General features: G+C 40.9%; 3 protein-coding genes across 3 annotated transcripts; all 3 read right to left on the reverse strand.

The window, feature by feature from the left end:
• Nucleotides 1-383: 383 nt before the first annotated feature.
• On the reverse strand, nucleotides 384-10843 carry LOC108099999 (mucin-16-like). The gene is made up of 5 exons (XM_043207853.1): nucleotides 10770-10843; nucleotides 1887-9390; nucleotides 1278-1817; nucleotides 975-1133; nucleotides 384-916 (listed from the first exon to the last, which is right to left on the reverse strand). The coding sequence occupies exons 1-5, from the start codon at nucleotides 10841-10843 to the stop codon at nucleotides 533-535; spliced, it is 8661 nt and encodes a 2886-aa protein (XP_043063788.1). The 3' UTR covers nucleotides 384-532.
• A 1003-nt stretch (nucleotides 10844-11846) lies between these two features.
• On the reverse strand, nucleotides 11847-13940 carry LOC108100065 (lipase 1-like). Its single transcript, XM_017203800.1, has 5 exons — nucleotides 13824-13940; nucleotides 13688-13752; nucleotides 12934-13473; nucleotides 12394-12549; nucleotides 11847-12331 (listed from the first exon to the last, which is right to left on the reverse strand). Exons 1-5 carry the CDS (start codon nucleotides 13897-13899, stop codon nucleotides 11951-11953), a joined length of 1218 nt encoding a protein of 405 aa, XP_017059289.1. The 5' UTR covers nucleotides 13900-13940; the 3' UTR covers nucleotides 11847-11950.
• Nucleotides 13941-14127: 187 nt separating this feature from the next.
• On the reverse strand, nucleotides 14128-17212 carry LOC108099998 (accessory gland protein Acp36DE-like). The gene is made up of 3 exons (XM_043207854.1): nucleotides 17090-17212; nucleotides 15210-17019; nucleotides 14128-14549 (listed from the first exon to the last, which is right to left on the reverse strand). Exons 1-3 carry the CDS (start codon nucleotides 17210-17212, stop codon nucleotides 14446-14448), a joined length of 2037 nt encoding a protein of 678 aa, XP_043063789.1. The 3' UTR covers nucleotides 14128-14445.

Genomic DNA, 17212 nt, shown 5'->3' on the forward strand with positions numbered 1-17212 from the left:
GAAAACTTGGCCCCGCGGCGTGTAAATATGCGTTCAGGATGCGAAATTTATGGAAACGCCTGCGGCCAGGGATATGCAAATTTTTGGCGCTGCTCGTAAGCATTGATTTCTCTTCGTTCGGTGAGTGATGTTGATGGAAAGGGCCCAGGGCCTCAGTGCAGCCAGTAAATTTGTGGCCAGGACCCCAGAGAGACCATCATTATGTAAAGGTCTGCATTCTTTAAAACGGCTTAAATGATTATACAATTAATTTGTTTGAAAAGATTTGTTATGAAAAAAAAAATAAAAAGCTACGTAATTAACACAATTAAAAAATATTGTGCAAATACCGTTGCAAACTACCAGTTTTTGAACTCTTAATAAATATTTGCAAAGAAAGTATATAATCTTTATTTAATTTCGTTTATTTTTTCACGTTTAATGTTACATTTAGTTGCAAAGACTATTGTTGCTTTGTGTATTTGCTAATTCGTTTACTGGAACATTAACCGCAAAATATGCTAGAAGTCAATCCCTTAGTTCTTCAATAATGTCAATTATTAATGACTGGCAAGAGCGCTACGACGTGATCGTAGAGCAGCGAACGGACATTCGACGAGAGCATGAAATCAAAGTGGGAGAAGCCGTCGTACTTCACCTTTCGGCTCTCGACAAGATTAGGAAGGCGCTCTTGCAGGAGGAGCACATCTGAGTCGGCTCCCAACCAGTCGCCTCCTCCGTAGTGTATCACCACTTTTGATGTCACACGTGACAGATTGTAGGCCGGTGGTACGGGGGATTGGTAGCGAACCCGATTCAGAGCTTCTCCATGGTCGTAATAGTGGAAACCATTTTCATGTTGAAGTTGGGCGTAGTGGTAGACTTGCTTCGCAGAGGCTCCTTGAGAAGCGTGGGCAGCCACAATTGGGGTGAGGGTCTAAGAGGTATTTTACTCGAAAATAATACAATTACTAAGTGATTGATTTTGGACTTACCCTATTAAAGCCGTGCCAGTCGAATCCACAGAGCACAAAGTCAAAGATGCCGCAGATTTCACTCGCTACTTCCGAAGTGGAACAAATGTGTTGATGGAACTGATGGATTAGCTTGCTCTTTGAGGAAATCTCGTATCCGCCAAGTAAGTTAATTAACATCTGCAAAGATGAACCGAAAAAGTGTATAGCAAAACAAAAAATATATACATAGAGTATATAAATGCACAAAAAAAAATCTCCAGAGATTTCGGAGTACATTTTTTGTATGGTAAACTTAAAAAAAAAAAAATGAACTTAACTCACCGCGAATTTTCCCTTAAACATGCCAAGGAACTTCAGGACCGGACTGCGGTTTTCCTTGAGATAAACCATTGGTGAAAGAGCCTGCATGAGTTCCACTTTGTCGGCATATCCTGGCCTTTCGCTGCACATCACAAAGAAGGCGGTGGAACCCTGGGAGTGTCCAATGTATAGGATCTTCGGCTTGTTAGTGCGGTTCAGGACGAAATCAATGGCTGCGGGTACATCAAACTTTCCGATCTCGTGGAACGAAAAGTCCCAGTACTTTCGTGGCTTCAACTTAGGACCAGTGTGCCCGCGGGAGTATATGGTGCCTCTGGCGTTCAGCATCCACACATCGAAACCGTTTCGGTAAAGGATGTAGGCTAGTCCATTCTGAGGGCCCATTTCCACCCACGAAGCCGAGCTGGACATCAAACCATGAACCAGCAAAATGGGTCGAGCTCCTGGACGCGGAATCCGATGCAAGCTGAGAATATAGCCATCTTCTGAGTTCAACGAGTATGTCTCCGATGGATAACCGTATTTTTCAACAAGGTCAATCTATCATTTAAGTTTGATAACGTCATCTAAATACTTAGGTTGTGGATAAAATATTATATTTCAACGAACCGTTTTTAGCTTTGAGTCATCTAAAATGTCGGCCTGCGAGAAGAATAGTGGTGGATTCGATGGACTGTAGAGAGCCACTTTGTTTTTGGCAGGCTTTAAATCTACTGTTTGTGATTGATTCGAGTTATACGGTAATTCTAACAATGGACTGTTTTGTTTTCCAGGTTGTGGTTGAAGACTAATTGCAGCCACTGGTTCCTTTGCGATCGATTGAGGGTTTGATTGGGACTGCGCTTGGAATCGCAAGTCTAATAACTTAGAGTTCAATTGTGACTGTGTTTGGATATTTGATTGAGCCGAGAACGGCAGGTCGGGTGATTGAATTTTTAATTGAGTCTGTGACTGCGAATTGATATCAGATGCCCCTGAGCTTAACTGGGATTGAGATTGAGAGCTAGACGGTGACCCAGCCAAATGTGAGTTTGATGGATCCTGTGATTGAGATTTTGTTCCTAATAACTGAGAGTTCAATTGTGACTGCGATTGGATGTTTGATTGAGCAGTGTCATGTGATTGAGTGTTTGATTGAGTCTGATACTGCGAATTGTTGCCAGATTCTCCTGTGTCATGTTGGGATTGAGATTGAAAGCTAGTCGCTGGCCCAGCCAAATGTGAGTTTGATGTATCCTGTGGTTGAGATTTTGGTCCTAATAACTGAGAACTAAATTGTGACTGTGATTGGACGTTTGATTGAGCCGGTAACGGCATATTGGGTGATTGAATGTTTGACTGAGTCTGTGATTGCGAAGTTTTAGATGCTCCTGAGCTTAACTGGAATTGAGATTGAGAGCTAGACGGTGACCCAGACGATTGTAAGTTTGATTGATCCTGTAATTGAGGCCTTGATCCTGATAACTCAGAGTTCAATTGGGATTGCGATTGGACATTTGATTGAGCCGGTAACGGCAGATTGTGTAATTGAACGTTTGACTGAGTCTGTGATTGTGAAGTTTTAGATGCTCCTGAGCTTAACTGGGATGGAGATTGAGAGCTAGACGGTGCCTCAGACAATTGTGAGTTTGATTGATTCTGTGATTGGAATTTCGGTCCTAATAACTGAGAGTTCAATTGGGACTGCGATTGGACATTTGATTGAGCCGGTAACGGCAGTTCGGGAGATGGAACGATTGACTGAGCCTGGGAATGCAAATTGGTTTTAGATGCATCCGAGTTTAACTGGGAATGAGATTGAGAGCTAGAAGGTGACCCAGACGATTCTAAATTTGATTGATTCTGTGATTGCGACTGTAGTCCTAATAACTTGGAGTTCACTTGTGACTGCGATTGGACATTTGATTGAGCCGGGAACGGCAGTTCGGGTGATGGAATGTTTGACAGAATCTGTGATTGCGAAGTTTTAGATGCTCCTGAGCTTAACTCGGATTGAGATTGAGAGCTAGACGGTGCCTCAGACAATTGTGAGTTTGATTGGATCTGTGATTGAGATATGGGTCCTAATAAATGAGAATTAACCTGTGACTGCAATTGGGCATTTGTTTGAGCCAGATTGGGTGATTGAACGTTTAACTGAGTTTGTGTCTGTGATGTTTTAGATGCTCCTGAATTTAAATGCGATTGAAATTGAGATTGAAAGCTAGACGGTGTCCCAGACGGTTCTAAATTTGATTGATTCTGTGATTGGGAGTTTAATCCTAATAACTGCGAGTTCAATTGTGACTGCGATTGGACATTTGATTGAGCCGGTAACGGTAGTTCGGGTGATTGAACGTTTGACTGAGCAGGGAAGGGCAGGACAGGTGATTGAATGTTTGATTGAGTCTGTGACTGAGAATTGATTTCAGATGCTCCTGTGTCAAGCTGCGATTGAGATTGAGCGCTAGACGGTGACCCAGACGATTGTAAGTTTGATTGATCCTGTAATTGAGGGATTGATCCTAATAACTCAGAGTTCAATTGGGACTGCGATTGGACATTTGATTGAGCCGGTAACGGCAGATTCGGTGATTGAACGTTTGACTGAGTCTGTGATGCTCCTGAGCTTAACTGGAATTGAGATTGAGAGCTAGACGGTGATCCAGACGATTGCAAGTTTGATTGATCCTGTAATTGAGGGCTTGATCCTGATAACTCAGAGTTCAATTGGGATTGCGATTGGACATTTGATTGAGCCGGTAACGGCAGATTGGGTGATTGAACGTTTGAATGAGTCCGTGATTGCGAAGTTGTAGATGCTGCTGAGTTTAACGGGAACTCAGATGGAGAGCTAGACGGTAACTCAGATGATTGTAAGTTTGATTGATCCTGCAATTGAGGGCTTGATCCTAATAACTCAGAGTTCAATTGGGACTGCGATTGGACATTTGATTGAGCCGGTAACGGCAGATTGGGTGATTGAACGTTTGACTGAGTCTGTGATTGCGAAGTTGTAGATGCTGCTGACTTTAACGGCAATTGAGATGGAAAGGTAGACGGTGACCCAGACGATTGCAAGTTTGATTGATCCTGTAGTTGAGGGATTGATCCTAATAACTCAGAGTTCAATTGGGACTGCGATTGGACATTTGATTGAGCCGGTAACGGCAGATTGGGTGATTGAACGTTTGACTGAGTCTGTGATTGCGAAGTTGTAGATGCTGCTGACTTTAACGGCAATTGAGATGGAGAGCTAGACGGTGACCCAGACGATTGCAAGTTTGATTGATCCTGTAGTTGAGGGATTGATCCTAATAACTCAGAGTTCAATTGGGACTGCGATTGGACATTTGATTGAGCCGGTAACGGAAGATTGGGTGATTGAACGTTTGACTGAGTCTGTGGCTGGGAATTGATATCAGATGCTACTGAGTTTAATTGATGTTGAGGTTGAGAGCTTAACGGTGACCCAGTCGGTTGTAAGTTTGATTGATCCTGTAATTGAGGGCTTGATCCTAATAACTCAGAGTTCAATTGGGACTGCGATTGGACATTTGATTGAGCCGGTAACGGCAGATTGGGTGATTGAACGTTTGACTGAGTCTGTGATTGCGAAGTTGTAGATCCTGCTGACTTTAACGGCAATTGAGATGGAGAGCTAGACGGTGACCCAGACGATTGCAAGTTTGATTGATCCTGTAGTTGAGGGATTGATCCTAATAACTCAGAGTTCAATTGGGACTGCGATTGGACATTTGATTGAGCCGGTAACGGCAGATTGGGTGATTGAACGTTTGACTGAGTCTGTGATTGCGAAGTTTTAGATGCTCCTGAGCTTAACTGGAATTGAGATTGAGAGCTAGACGGTGACCCAGACGATTGTAAGTTTGATTGATCCTGTAATTGAGGGCTTGATCCTAATAACTCAGAGTTCAATTGGGACTGCGATTGGACATTTGATTGAGCCGGTAACGGTAGTTCGGGTGATTGAACGTTTGACTGAGCAGGGGAGGGCAGGACAGGTGATTGAATGTTTGATTGAGTCTGTGACTGGGAATTGATTTCAGATGCTCCTGTGTCATGTTGGGATTGAGATTGAGCGCTAGACGGTGACCCAGACGATTGTAAGTTTGATTGATCCTGTAATTGAGGGATTGATCCTAATAACTCAGAGTTCAATTGGGACTGCGATTGGACATTTGATTGAGCCGGTAACGGCAGATTGGGTGATTGAACGTTTGACTGAGTCTGTGATTGCGAAGTTTTAGATGCTCCTGAGCTTAACTGGAATTGAGATTGAGAGCTAGACGGTGACCCAGACGATTGTAAGTTTGATTGATCCTGTAATTGAGGCCTTGATCCTGATAACTCAGAGTTCAATTGGGATTGCGATTGGACATTTGATTGAGCCGGTAACGGCAGATTGGGTGATTGAACGTTTGACTGAGTCAGTGATTGCGAAGTTGTAGATGCTGCTGAGCTTATCTGGGATTGAGATGGAGAGCTAGACGGTGACCCAGACGATTGTAAGTTTGATTGATCCTGTAATTGAGGGATTGATCCTAATAACTCAGAGTTCAATTGGGACTGCGATTGGACATTTGATTGAGCCGGTAACGGCAGATTGGGTGATTGAACGTTTGACTGAGTCTGTGATTGCGAAGTTGTAGATCCTGCTGACTTTAACGGCAATTGAGATGGAGAGCTAGACGGTGACCCAGACGATTGCAAGTTTGATTGATCCTGTAGTTGAGGGATTGATCCTAATAACTCAGAGTTCAATTGGGACTGCGATTGGACATTTGATTGAGCCGGTAACGGCAGATTGGGTGATTGAACGTTTGACTGAGTCTGTGATTGCGAAGTTTTAGATGCTCCTGAGCTTAACTGGAATTGAGATTGAGAGCTAGACGGTGACCCAGACGATTGTAAGTTTGATTGATCCTGTAATTGAGGCCTTGATCCTGATAACTCAGAGTTCAATTGGGATTGCGATTGGACATTTGATTGAGCCGGTAACGGCAGATTGGGTGATTGAACGTTTGACTGAGTCTGTGATTGCGAGGTTGTAGATGCTGCTGAGCTTATCTGGAATTGAGATGGAGAGCTAGACGGTGACCCAGACGATTGTAAGTTTGATTGATCCTGTAATTGAGGGATTGATCCTAATAACTCAGAGTTCAATTGGGACTGCGATTGGACATTTGATTGAGCCGGTAACGGCAGATTGGGTGATTGAACGTTTGACTGAGTCTGTGATTGCGAAGTTTTAGATGCTCCTGAGCTTAACTGGAATTGAGATTGAGAGCTAGACGGTGACCCAGACGATTGTAAGTTTGATTGATCCTGGAATTGAGGCCTTGATCCTAATAACTCAGAGTTCAATTGGGACTGCGATTGGACATTTGATTGAGCCGGTAACGGCAGATTGGGTGATTGAACGTTTGACTGAGTCTGCGATTGCAAAGCTTTAGATGCTCCTGAGCTTAACTGGAATTGAGATTGAGAGCTAGACGGTGGCCCAGACGATTGAAAGTTTGATGGATCCTGTAATTGAGGCCTTGATCCTAATAATTCAGAGTTCAATTGGGACTGCGATTGGACATTTGATTGAGGTTGGATCGGCAGGTTGGGTGATTGAACGTTTGACTGAGTCTGTGACTGGGAATTGATATCAGATGCTACTGAGTTTAATTGATATTGAGGCTGAGTGCTAAACGGTGACCCAGTTGGTTGGAAGTTTGGTTGATCCTGTAATTGAGACTTTGATGCTAATAATTGAGAGTTCAATTGTAACAGCGATTGGTCATTTGATTGAGGTTGGATCGGCAGGTTGGGTGATTGAATGTTTGATTGAGTCTGTGACTGGGAATTGATATCAGATAGTCCTGAGTTTAATTGATATTGGGGTTGAGAGCTAAACGGTGACCCACTCGGTTGTAAGTTTGGTTGATCCTGTGATTGAGACTTAGATCCGAATAATTGAGAGTTCAATTGTAACAGCGATTGGTCATTTGATTGAGGTTGGATCGGCAGGTTGGGTGATTGAGTGTTTGATTGAGTCTGTGACTGGGAATTGATATCAGATGGTCCTGAGTTTAATTGATATTGAGGTTGTGAGCTAAACGGTGACCCAGTCGGTTGTAAGTTTGGTTGATCCTGTGATTGGTACTTAGATCCTAATAATTGAGAGTTCAATTGTAACAGCGATTGGTCATTTGATTGAGGTTGGATCGGCAGGTTGGGTGATTGAGTGTTTGATTGAGTCTGTGACTGGGAATTGATATCAGATGCTCCTGAGTTTAATTGATATTGGGGTTGAGAGCTAAACGGTGACCCACTCGGTTGTAAGTTTGGTTGATCCTGTGATTGAGACTTAGATCCGAATAATTGAGAGTTCAATTGTAACAGCGATTGGTCATTTGATTGAGGTTGGATCGGCAGGTTGGGTGATTGAGTGTATGATTGAGTCTGTGACTGGGAATTGATATCAGATGGTCCTGAGTTTAATTGATATTGAGGTTGTGAGCTAAACGGTGACCCAGTCGGTTGTAAGTTTGGTTGATCCTGTGATTGGTACTTAGATCCTAATAATTGAGAGTTCAATTGTAACAGCGATTGGTCATTTGATTGAGGTTGGATCGGCAGGTTGGGTGATTGAATGTTTGATTGAGTCTGTGACTGGGAATTGATATCAGATAGTCCTGAGTTTAATTGATATTGGGGTTGAGAGCTAAACGGTGACCCACTCGGTTGTAAGTTTGGTTGATCCTGTGATTGAGACTTAGATCCGAATAATTGAGAGTTCAATTGTAACAGCGATTGGTCATTTGTTTGAGGTTGGATCGGCAGGTTGGGTGATTGAGTGTTTGATTGAGTCTGTGACTGGGAATTGATATCAGATGGTCCTGAGTTTAATTGATATTGAGGTTGGGAGCTAAACGGTGACCCAGTCGGTTGTAAGTTTGGTTGATCCTGTGATTGAGACTTAGATCCTAATAATTGAGAGTTCAATTGTAACAGCGATTGGTCATTTGATTGAGGTTGGATCGGCAGGTTGGGTGATTGAATGTTTGATTGAGTCTGTGACTGGGAATTGATATCAGATGCTACTGAGTTTAATTGATATTGAGGCTGAGTGCTAAACGGTGACCCAGTTGGTTGGAAGTTTGGTTGATCCTGTAATTGAGACTTTGATGCTAATAATTGAGAGTTCAATTGTAACAGCGATTGGTCATTTGATTGAGGTTGGATCGGCAGGTTGGGTGATTGAGTGTTTGATTGAGTCTGTGACTGGGAATTGATATCAGATGGTCCTGAGTTTAATTGATATTTGGGTTGAGAGCTAAACGGTGACCCACTCGGTTGTAAGTTTGGTTGATCCTGTGATTGAGACTTAGATCCTAATAATTGAGAGTTCAATTGTAACAGCGATTGGTCATTTGATTGAGGTTGGATCGGCAGGTTGGGTGATTGAGTGTTTGATTGAGTCTGTGACTGGGAATTGATATCAGATAGTCCTGAGTTTAATTGATATTGGGGTTGAGAGCTAAACGGTGACCCACTCGGTTGTAAGTTTGGTTGATCCTGTGATTGAGACTTAGATCCGAATAATTGAGAGTTCAATTGTAACAGCGATTGGTCATTTGATTGAGGTTGGATCGGCAGGTTGGGTGATTGAATGTTTGATTGAGTCTGTGACTGGGAATTGATATCAGATGCTACTGAGTTTAATTGATATTGAGGCTGAGTGCTAAACGGTGACCCAGTTGGTTGGAAGTTTGGTTGATCCTGTAATTGAAACTTTGATGCTAATAATTGAGAGTTCAATTGTAACAGCGATTGGTCATTTGATTGAGGTTGGATCGGCAGGTTGGGTGATTGAGTGTTTGATTGAGTCTGTGACTGGGAATTGATATCAGATGGTCCTGAGTTTAATTGATATTGGGGTTGAGAGCTAAACGGTGACCCACTCGGTTGTAAGTTTGGTTGATCCTGTGATTGAGACTTAGATCCTAATAATTGCGAGTTCAATTGTAACAGCGATTGGTCATTTGATTGAGGTTGGATCGGCAGGTTGGGTGATTGAATGTTTGATTGAGTCTGTGACTGGGAATTGATATCAAATGGTCTTGAGTTTAATTGATTTTGAGGTTGTGAGCTAAACGGGGAGCCAGTCGGTTGTGAATTTGGTCTTTCCTCTGGTTGAGACTTTGATCCTAATAGTTGAGAGTTCAATTGAGCCGGTAACGGCAAGTCGGGTGATTGAATGTTTGATTGAGTCTGTGACTGGGAATTGATATCAGATGCTCCTGAGTTTAATTGATATTGAGGTTGTGAGCTAAACGGTGACCCAGTCGGTTGTAAGTTTGGTTGATCCTGTGATTGGTACTTAGATCCTAACAATTGAGAGTTCAATTGTAACAGCGATTGGTCATTTGATTGAGGTTGGATCGGCAGGTTGGTTGATTGAATGTTTGATTGTGTCTGTGACTGGGAATTGATATCAAATGGTCCTGAGTTTAATTGATATTGAGGTTGGGAGCTAAACGGTGAGCCAGTCGGTTGTGAATTTGATTGAATCACTGGTTGAGACTCTGATTCTAATAACTGAGAGTTTGATTGTAGCTGCGATTGCGATTGTTCTGTCGGCTGTTTTATGTTAGTTTCTGAAGTCGTTGGGAAGGTAAAGATAGGAGTTTTTAAATTTGAAGGTGGCCGCAGATTGGTTGGCTCCAATGATTGTAAGTTTAATTCTGGTAATAAGATACTTTGTGAAGGGAATTGGATAGGAAGTGGAATGTTTGAAAGCACCTGCGATTGCGAATTAGTTTGAGGTAATTGTGAGTTTGATTGAGTCTGGGATTGTGACTGTGCCTGGGACTGGAGATTGGACTGATCTTTTATGAAGTTAGATAGTGATTTGGAAGTCAAAGATTTTAACAATGCTTTCCATTCTAACGGGGTCAGTGAGTCTACCGACTTTGAGTTTGGTTGCGACGAAGACCCAGATGACTGAAGTGTATCTGAATTGGTAAGTGGTAATGTCGACTGTGTGCTTAACTTGGCTTGTAATTGAGACTGTGACTGTGAGTTCGGTTGTAACGGATAATATATTTTCTTTGTGTTAAAAGCAATAGGCTTTTGGGCGTATTTTCGAAGATTATTCAGAAGTTCCAACTTCTTTTCCAATAGAGCAATATAAATTTCCCTGTTTCTGTCCATTTCCAAATGATAATCAGATAGTGTAAGTGGTAAAATGCGTGGGACTGGCTTCGTAAGAGTGGGTTTCACAGTCGAATTCGTATTCTGAGGTGTTTGAGATTGAAAAATGGTGTACTGGCTTGGTGGTTTTGGCTGGGAACTAATAAAACCTATTATTGGAATGGGTTCCTGCGGTTTTAACATATTTATAATGACTTTTTGGAGCCTGTTCTGTTCCCTAAGTGAATTTAGCTCGGACAGAATTGATTTTCTCAATTGATTTACAGTACTGATTTGAAATCTTACGACCAATCTAGGGTCTGGTAGCAGAAGCAAAGGTCGAGGATAACTGTCGGCGATATTCGGTAATTGTGGTTCATTTAAGATCAATTCTGGTTTCCGGATAACATCGTAAGGCCAAACAGGCAGCTCCTTATTTACAATTACTGGTAGGAACTTCACATTTCTTTGCGATTGAAATTGTGATTGGGCAGAGCTTTCCGGATTTTGGTCTTCATTTCCATAGTTCTGGTTTTGAAATATAACATTGCATTGAGGACTTAGCTCAATTTTAACTGGGTTGCACTCGGATTATTACCTGATTTGACTGTGACTGTAACTGCTCATTCGATGCCACTTCATTCCATTCTTGACTTAAGCTGGATACCACTAGTCCAAGTAAAGAAAAGCACCGATCGCGGTTTTAAATGCGATCGTCATTTTGATGAAAGCTTACTTTAGAAGGCAAATCGAACGGGCCCCTTTTTTATAGGTTCGGAGATAAAGTACCTTGAAATTCAAAACTCCATGCTTGAATTGGGGTTTCAACAGCAGTTAAGTTAATTGTCATGCCTATGTTGCATCACTTAGCAAAACTGTAAAAAAAGGTTACGATCAGGAAAAAAAGGCTTAAAACTCCTTGAAATAGGTTTTACTCCTTGTATAAGTTTTTGAAAGTGTCAATTTATAAATTAGCCATTAAAAAAATGCCCATTATCCCAAAACATAGACGATTTAGATTGCAAAGTTGGGATGGACAAACATTTGAGAACTATGTGTTTAGAGTAACAAAAACTTCTTTAATAGAATAAAGAAATAAAATATTTTAAAAATAAATTAAAGGGATTTCATTGAGTAAGTATTCTTTTTATTCCAAAACTTTCTTCAGCAAAGCTTAACATTAAAAAATATGTTAACTAACCTAATCTTAGTTGGCAACAGCTTGACTCATTTTAGGTCAAAAAGAACACCTTAGTTTATTTAGTATTTTAAATAAGAAGAAATTCTGTTTCAGCATTAGTTTCCCAAAATTAACGTTTTTCCCCTACACAAGTTTTTTTTTTTTATGCCTACATATATATAATAATACATTTTAAACACAGATCATGGTGAAACTTGTTTTATTTAATTCAGAGTTATTAAATAAATTGGATTCCCAAACTCCAAAGCTGTTACACAGCTAAAATTAATAATGTGTTCTCCAACATCTAGCGGTTCGAGTCACAGATTTCAACCACCCGATCATAGACCAAGGTCTGAGCGTCCTGCGAGATTGTGAAGTCGAAGTGGGAGAATCCTTCGGCGGCAACTTTCCTGCTTTCGATGACGTTCGGGAGGCTCGCCTCAAGATTCTTTACATCCTCATCGGATCCCAGCCAATCGCCACCTCCATGATGAAGGGCCACTTTGCTGATTGCCTGCGAGAGGTTGTAAGCTGGTGGCTGCGGGCTTTGGTACCTGATGCGATTCAGGAGACCTCCATAATCATAACGAATGAAAGAATCTTGGCCGACCAACTGGGCTAAATGGAGCACCTGCCTGGCGGAGCCTCCTTGCGAGGCGTGTCCTTCCAGAATCGGGGTGAGTGTCTATTAGTAATACAAATTCGTTTATACATTGAAATTAAGTTGTAGGGATATCAATGTTTTACCTCATTGAAGCTCCTCCAGTTGAAGCCGCAGGTCACAAATTCAAAGGTGGCGCAAATGCGACTCGTTATTGAGTGGGAGCAGATGAGATTTTTGAACATTCCAATAAGCTTGTTGGTTACAGCGATCTTGTACCCGCCCAACAGATTTATCATCATCTTTAATGAAATAAGAAGAACAAATTATATAAAAATTGAATAATAAAGAACATATACTTTTTCATAACTTTATGCTGTTCCCTGGCTATACTATTTCGAAGTATATTAAATAATGTAATGCTCTGAAAACTACGAAGAATGAACACGTTGCATATTATTTACGAAGATACGCAAATACTTTAATATTTTTACCGTGAATTAAAAAATTACACAATTACACAAACATTATTATCGTTTCAATATTTTCACTATTTTAATTTTAATTTTTTTTTAATGGTTGCTATAAGTTATTTTCCCGTATTTAAAATAATTTTAAAAATGTCGAAATAAACTACCATTATTTAGTTAAATTTTTTTAATTTTCCCTTACCTACTATTACTTACCCCAAATCCGCCCTTGAAAAATCTTATGAACTTCAGAACAGGACTGATGGCCCTACGCAGTAAGACCGTTGGAGACAGGCATTGCATCAACTTCACCTTGAGGGCATATTCCGGTCTCTCACTGCTCATTGCAAAGAAGGCGGTGGATCCTTGGGAGTGTCCAATAACCTGGATACTCGGCTGGCCGGTCTTTAGCACGACCAAATCTATGGCAGCGGGTATATCGTACTTGCCGACCTCGTGGAAGGAGAAGTCCCAGAAGTCCTTTTCGCTCTTTTGGACATTGTTGCGGAACGTCGAGTAAATATTACCCCTGGTGTTGAGCATCCAGACGTCAAATCCCTTTCGATACAGAATGTAGGCCAGACCACTTGAAGGTCCAAACTGCACCCATGAAGCTGAGCTGCACATTAAACCATGGACCAATAAAACTGCTGTGGCTCCAGGCCTAGGAATTCTATGTATGCATAGCCTGTACCCATCCTCTGTGAAGGCGTAGTGCGTTTCTGCGGGATATCCGTACTTTTCGATCAATCCTGGCTAGAAAAACAGTGGGATATAGATTTAATACAAGGACTGTCACTGATACGCCTTCCAAAGAAATTAAAACTTTAATGAAATTTTCGGGGTCACAGTGAGAAACCGAATTGAAGGTGTACTCTACAGATTCTGTAATACCAACAGTTTTGTTAGTTGAATTTGAACCAAACTGTACCAAATACCTTAGTAGATATATATAATAAGTTTTACTTACCGTATTTAGCTTGGCGTCAGATATGATGTCGCCCTCCGTTAGAAATGTCACTGGTTTAAGTAGCGCTAGAGAAAAAATAAAATCCCATTATCTGGCCCTTTGGTTCGATAGCTGGAGCCTAGAACCTCAAAGTTACCTAAAAGCGCAGAACTTGGTACCACTTGGTAAAGTGCTAAGAGCACAAGGAGCGCTGTGTAGAAAGCGAGTCGCATGCTGGTTTTATATCCACTTTGCAGGACGGATCGAACAAGACCCTTTTATAGGATGGCTGATATAAGACCGTGAAATTAAAAAGACATGGTAATAAGCTGTGCTATGGCTTTTATCGCTTGTCATTATATAATCAGCTGTAATTAAAAAAAAAAAAATCGGCAAGCAATTTTATAACACAGTTAAGTGCTTTAAGTCTGTCCTTAGGTGAACCAGTAAAAAAATCGTTATTATGAAGATCAATAATGTTTATTTATTGAAAAACAAGTTTCGAAATCATACAAACTTTGAAATCATTTTTTAAAGCAACTAAATACAGGAAAAGTATATTAAAAAATTTTTTTTTAAGCTTTTATAAAAACATTACAACACAAAATACAAACAAATTTAGAAAACAATTTTTTTTTTTAGCCAATCAATAAAAATTCAGTTTTAGCCCCTTTTTTTGTGTATATGTGGGGAACTTGATTGAAACTGTGATCGAGGGTGTGAGATTGATTGCAACTGCGATTTGCTATTTGCTGAGCCGGGAACGGCAGGTTAAGTGATTAAAAGTTTGACTGAGACTGAGTCTGGGAATTAATATCAGCTCCTGAGTTCAACTGTGATTGAGATTGAAAGTTAGACCCAGACGATTGTAAGTTTGATTGAACCTGTGATTGGGAGTTTAATCCTAATAACTGAGAGTTCAATTGTGACTGCGATTGGACATTTGATTGAGCCGGTAACAGAAAGTCGGGTGATTGATTGTTTGATTGAGTCTGTGACTGGGAATTGATATCAGATGCTCCTGAGTTTAACTGGGATTGAAATTGAGAGTAAGGCAGTGATCCAGACGATTGTAAGTTTGATTGAACCTGTGATTGAGACTTTGATCCTAATAACTGAGAATTCAATTCTGATAGCAATTGAATGTTTGATTGAGCCAGGGACAGCAATGATTCTCGGGGTAACAATATTATTTGTGAAGGTGATAGTTGAGGAAGGTAGGGTGATTGAATGTTTGATTGAATCTGTGACTGGGAATTGATATCAGATGCTCCTGAGTTTAACTGGGATTGAAATTGAGAGTTAGACAGTGATCCAGACGATTGCAAGTTTGATTGATCCTGTGATTGGGAGTTTAATCCTAATAACTGAGAGTTCAATTGTGACTGCGATTGGACATTTGATCGAGCCGGTATCCAAAATAAATCTGATGGATTGTTTAATTGAGTCTGTGACTGCTGATTGATATCAGATGCTCCTGAGTTTAACTGGGATTGAAATTGAGAGTAAGGCAGTGAGCCAGACGATTGTAAGTTTGATTGACCCTGTGATTGGGAGTTTAATCCTAATAACTGAGAGTTCAATTGTGACTGCGATTGGACATTTGATCGAGCCGGTATCCAAAATAAATCTGATGGATTGTTTAATTGAGTCTGTGACTGCTGATTGATATCAGATGCTCCTGAGTTTAACTGAGATTGAAATTGAGAGTAAGGCAGTGAGCCAGACGATTGTAAGTTTGATTGATCCTGTGATTGGGAGTTTAATCCTAATAACTGAGAGTTTAATTGTGACTGCGATTGGACATTTGATGGAGCCGGTAACAGAAAGTAGGGTGATTGAATGTTTGATTGAGTCTGTGACTGCGAATTGATATCAGATGCTCCTGAGTTTAACTGGGATTGAAATTGAGAGTAAGGCAGTGAGCCAGACGATTGTAAGTTTGATTGATCCTGTGATTGGGAGTTTAATCCTAATAACTGAGAGTTCAATTGTGACTGCGATTGGACATTTGATGGAGCCGGTAACAAAAAGTAGGGTGATTGAATGTTTGATTGAGTCTGTGACTGCGAATTGATATCAGATGCTCCTGAGTTTAACTGGGATTGAAATTGAGAGTAAGGCAGTGAGCCAGACGATTGTAAGTTTGATTGACCCTGTGATTGGGAGTTTAATCCTAATAACTGAGAGTTTAATTGTGACTGCGATTGGACATTTGATGGAGCCGGTAACAGAAAGTAGGGTGATTGAATGTTTGATTGAGTCTGTGACTGCGAATTGATATCAGATGCTCCTGAGTTTAACTGGGATTGAAATTGAGAGTAAGGCAGTGAGCCAGACGATTGTAAGTTTGATTGATCCTGTGATTGAGAGTTTAAACCTAATAACTGAGAGTTCAATTGTGACTGCGATTGGACATTTGATTGAGCCGGTAACAGAAAGACGGGTGATTGAATGTTTGATTGAGTCTGTGACTGGGAATTGATATCAGATGCTCCTGAGTTAAACTGGGATTGAGATTGAGAGTTGGATTGTGAGTTTAATTGATCCTGTGTTTGATACAGTGATCCTAGTAACTGAGAGTTTAATTGGGACTTTGATTGCGTTCGTCCACTCGGTTTTTGTGAGATTCTTTCTGAAGGCGTTAAAGACATTTTCTTTTCGTTAAAAGCAATACGTTTTTGGGTAAGTTGTCGAAGGGTCCTCATAAGTTTCAACTGCTTTTCCAAAAGAGCAGTATCTATTTCTCTATTTCTGTCTACACCAAAATAACCGATATAATCAGGATGTATTGGGGGGACTGGGTACCGGGAATTCTGAGGTGTTCGAGGCTGTGCTGTCCCGGGTAGCGATGGAAGTAGGTAATTGATTGGTTTTGGTTTTGGCTGGGAGCTGAAAAAAATTGGAATGGGTTCCTGTGGCTTTAACTGATTTATAATGGCTTGTTGGATTTTGTTCTGTTCCCTGAGTGATTTTAACTCGGACTGAATTGATTTTCCCATTGGAACGGGTTCCTGTGACTTTAACTGATTTATAATGGATTGTTGGATCCTGTTCTGATCCCTAAGTGAATTTAACTCGGACTGAATTGATTTCCTCAACTGATTTGCAGAGTCGATTTGATATTTTAAAATCAATTGCGAGTCTGGTTGCACAAGCAACGGGCGTGGATTAATGTCCAGTACTGGTGCCCGGATAACATCGTAAGGCAAAAAAGGTAGCTCCTTTTTAAAATTTACGGGCTGTAACTGCAGGGGTCTCGGTTGGAGAGTTGGCACAAACTTCACATTTCTCTGCGATTGATATTGCGATAGGGCAGAGCTTTCCGGATTTTGGTCTCCTTTTCCATAGTTCTGGTATTAAAATATAACATTTTATTGAGGACTTAGCTCACTTTTAACTGAGTTGCACTCGGATTATTACCTGATTTGACTGTGACTGAAACTGCTCAATCGTTGGGACTTCATTCCATACTTGACCCAAGCTGGATACCACTAGTCCAAGTAAAAGAAAAGCACCGAGCGCGGTTTTAAATGCGATCGTCAT

The sequence above is a fragment of the Drosophila ficusphila genome, unplaced genomic scaffold (genome assembly GCF_018152265.1).
Source record: "Drosophila ficusphila isolate 14025-0441.05 unplaced genomic scaffold, ASM1815226v1 contig_291, whole genome shotgun sequence".
NCBI lineage: Eukaryota > Metazoa > Arthropoda > Insecta > Diptera > Drosophilidae > Drosophila > Drosophila ficusphila.

Coding starts and splice junctions, on each gene's coding strand:
- LOC108099998 (XM_043207854.1), bottom strand. CDS start 17,212: ATGACGATCGCATTTAAAACCGCGCTCGGTGCTTTTCTTTTACTTGGA. Junction 17,020..17,089: donor TTCAGTCACAGTCAAATCAG/GTAATAATCCGA, acceptor TTTTAATACCAG/AACTATGGAAAAGGAGACCA. Junction 14,550..15,209: donor ATTAAACTCCCAATCACAGG/GTCAATCAAACT, acceptor CCCAATCACAGG/TTCAATCAAACTTACAATCG.
- LOC108100065 (XM_017203800.1), bottom strand. CDS start 13,899: ATGCGACTCGCTTTCTACACAGCGCTCCTTGTGCTCTTAGCACTTTAC. Junction 13,753..13,823: donor ACCAAGTTCTGCGCTTTTAG/GTAACTTTGAGG, acceptor TTTTTTCTCTAG/CGCTACTTAAACCAGTGACA. Junction 12,550..12,933: donor TTTTCAAGGGCGGATTTGGG/GTAAGTAATAGT, acceptor ATTTCATTAAAG/ATGATGATAAATCTGTTGGG.
- LOC108099999 (XM_043207853.1), bottom strand. CDS start 10,843: ATGAACCACAATTACCGAATATCGCCGACAGTTATCCTCGACCTTTGC. Junction 1,818..1,886: donor ATGACTCAAAGCTAAAAACG/GTTCGTTGAAAT, acceptor CTTAAATGATAG/ATTGACCTTGTTGAAAAATA. Junction 1,134..1,277: donor TGTTTAAGGGAAAATTCGCG/GTGAGTTAAGTT, acceptor TCATCTTTGCAG/ATGTTAATTAACTTACTTGG.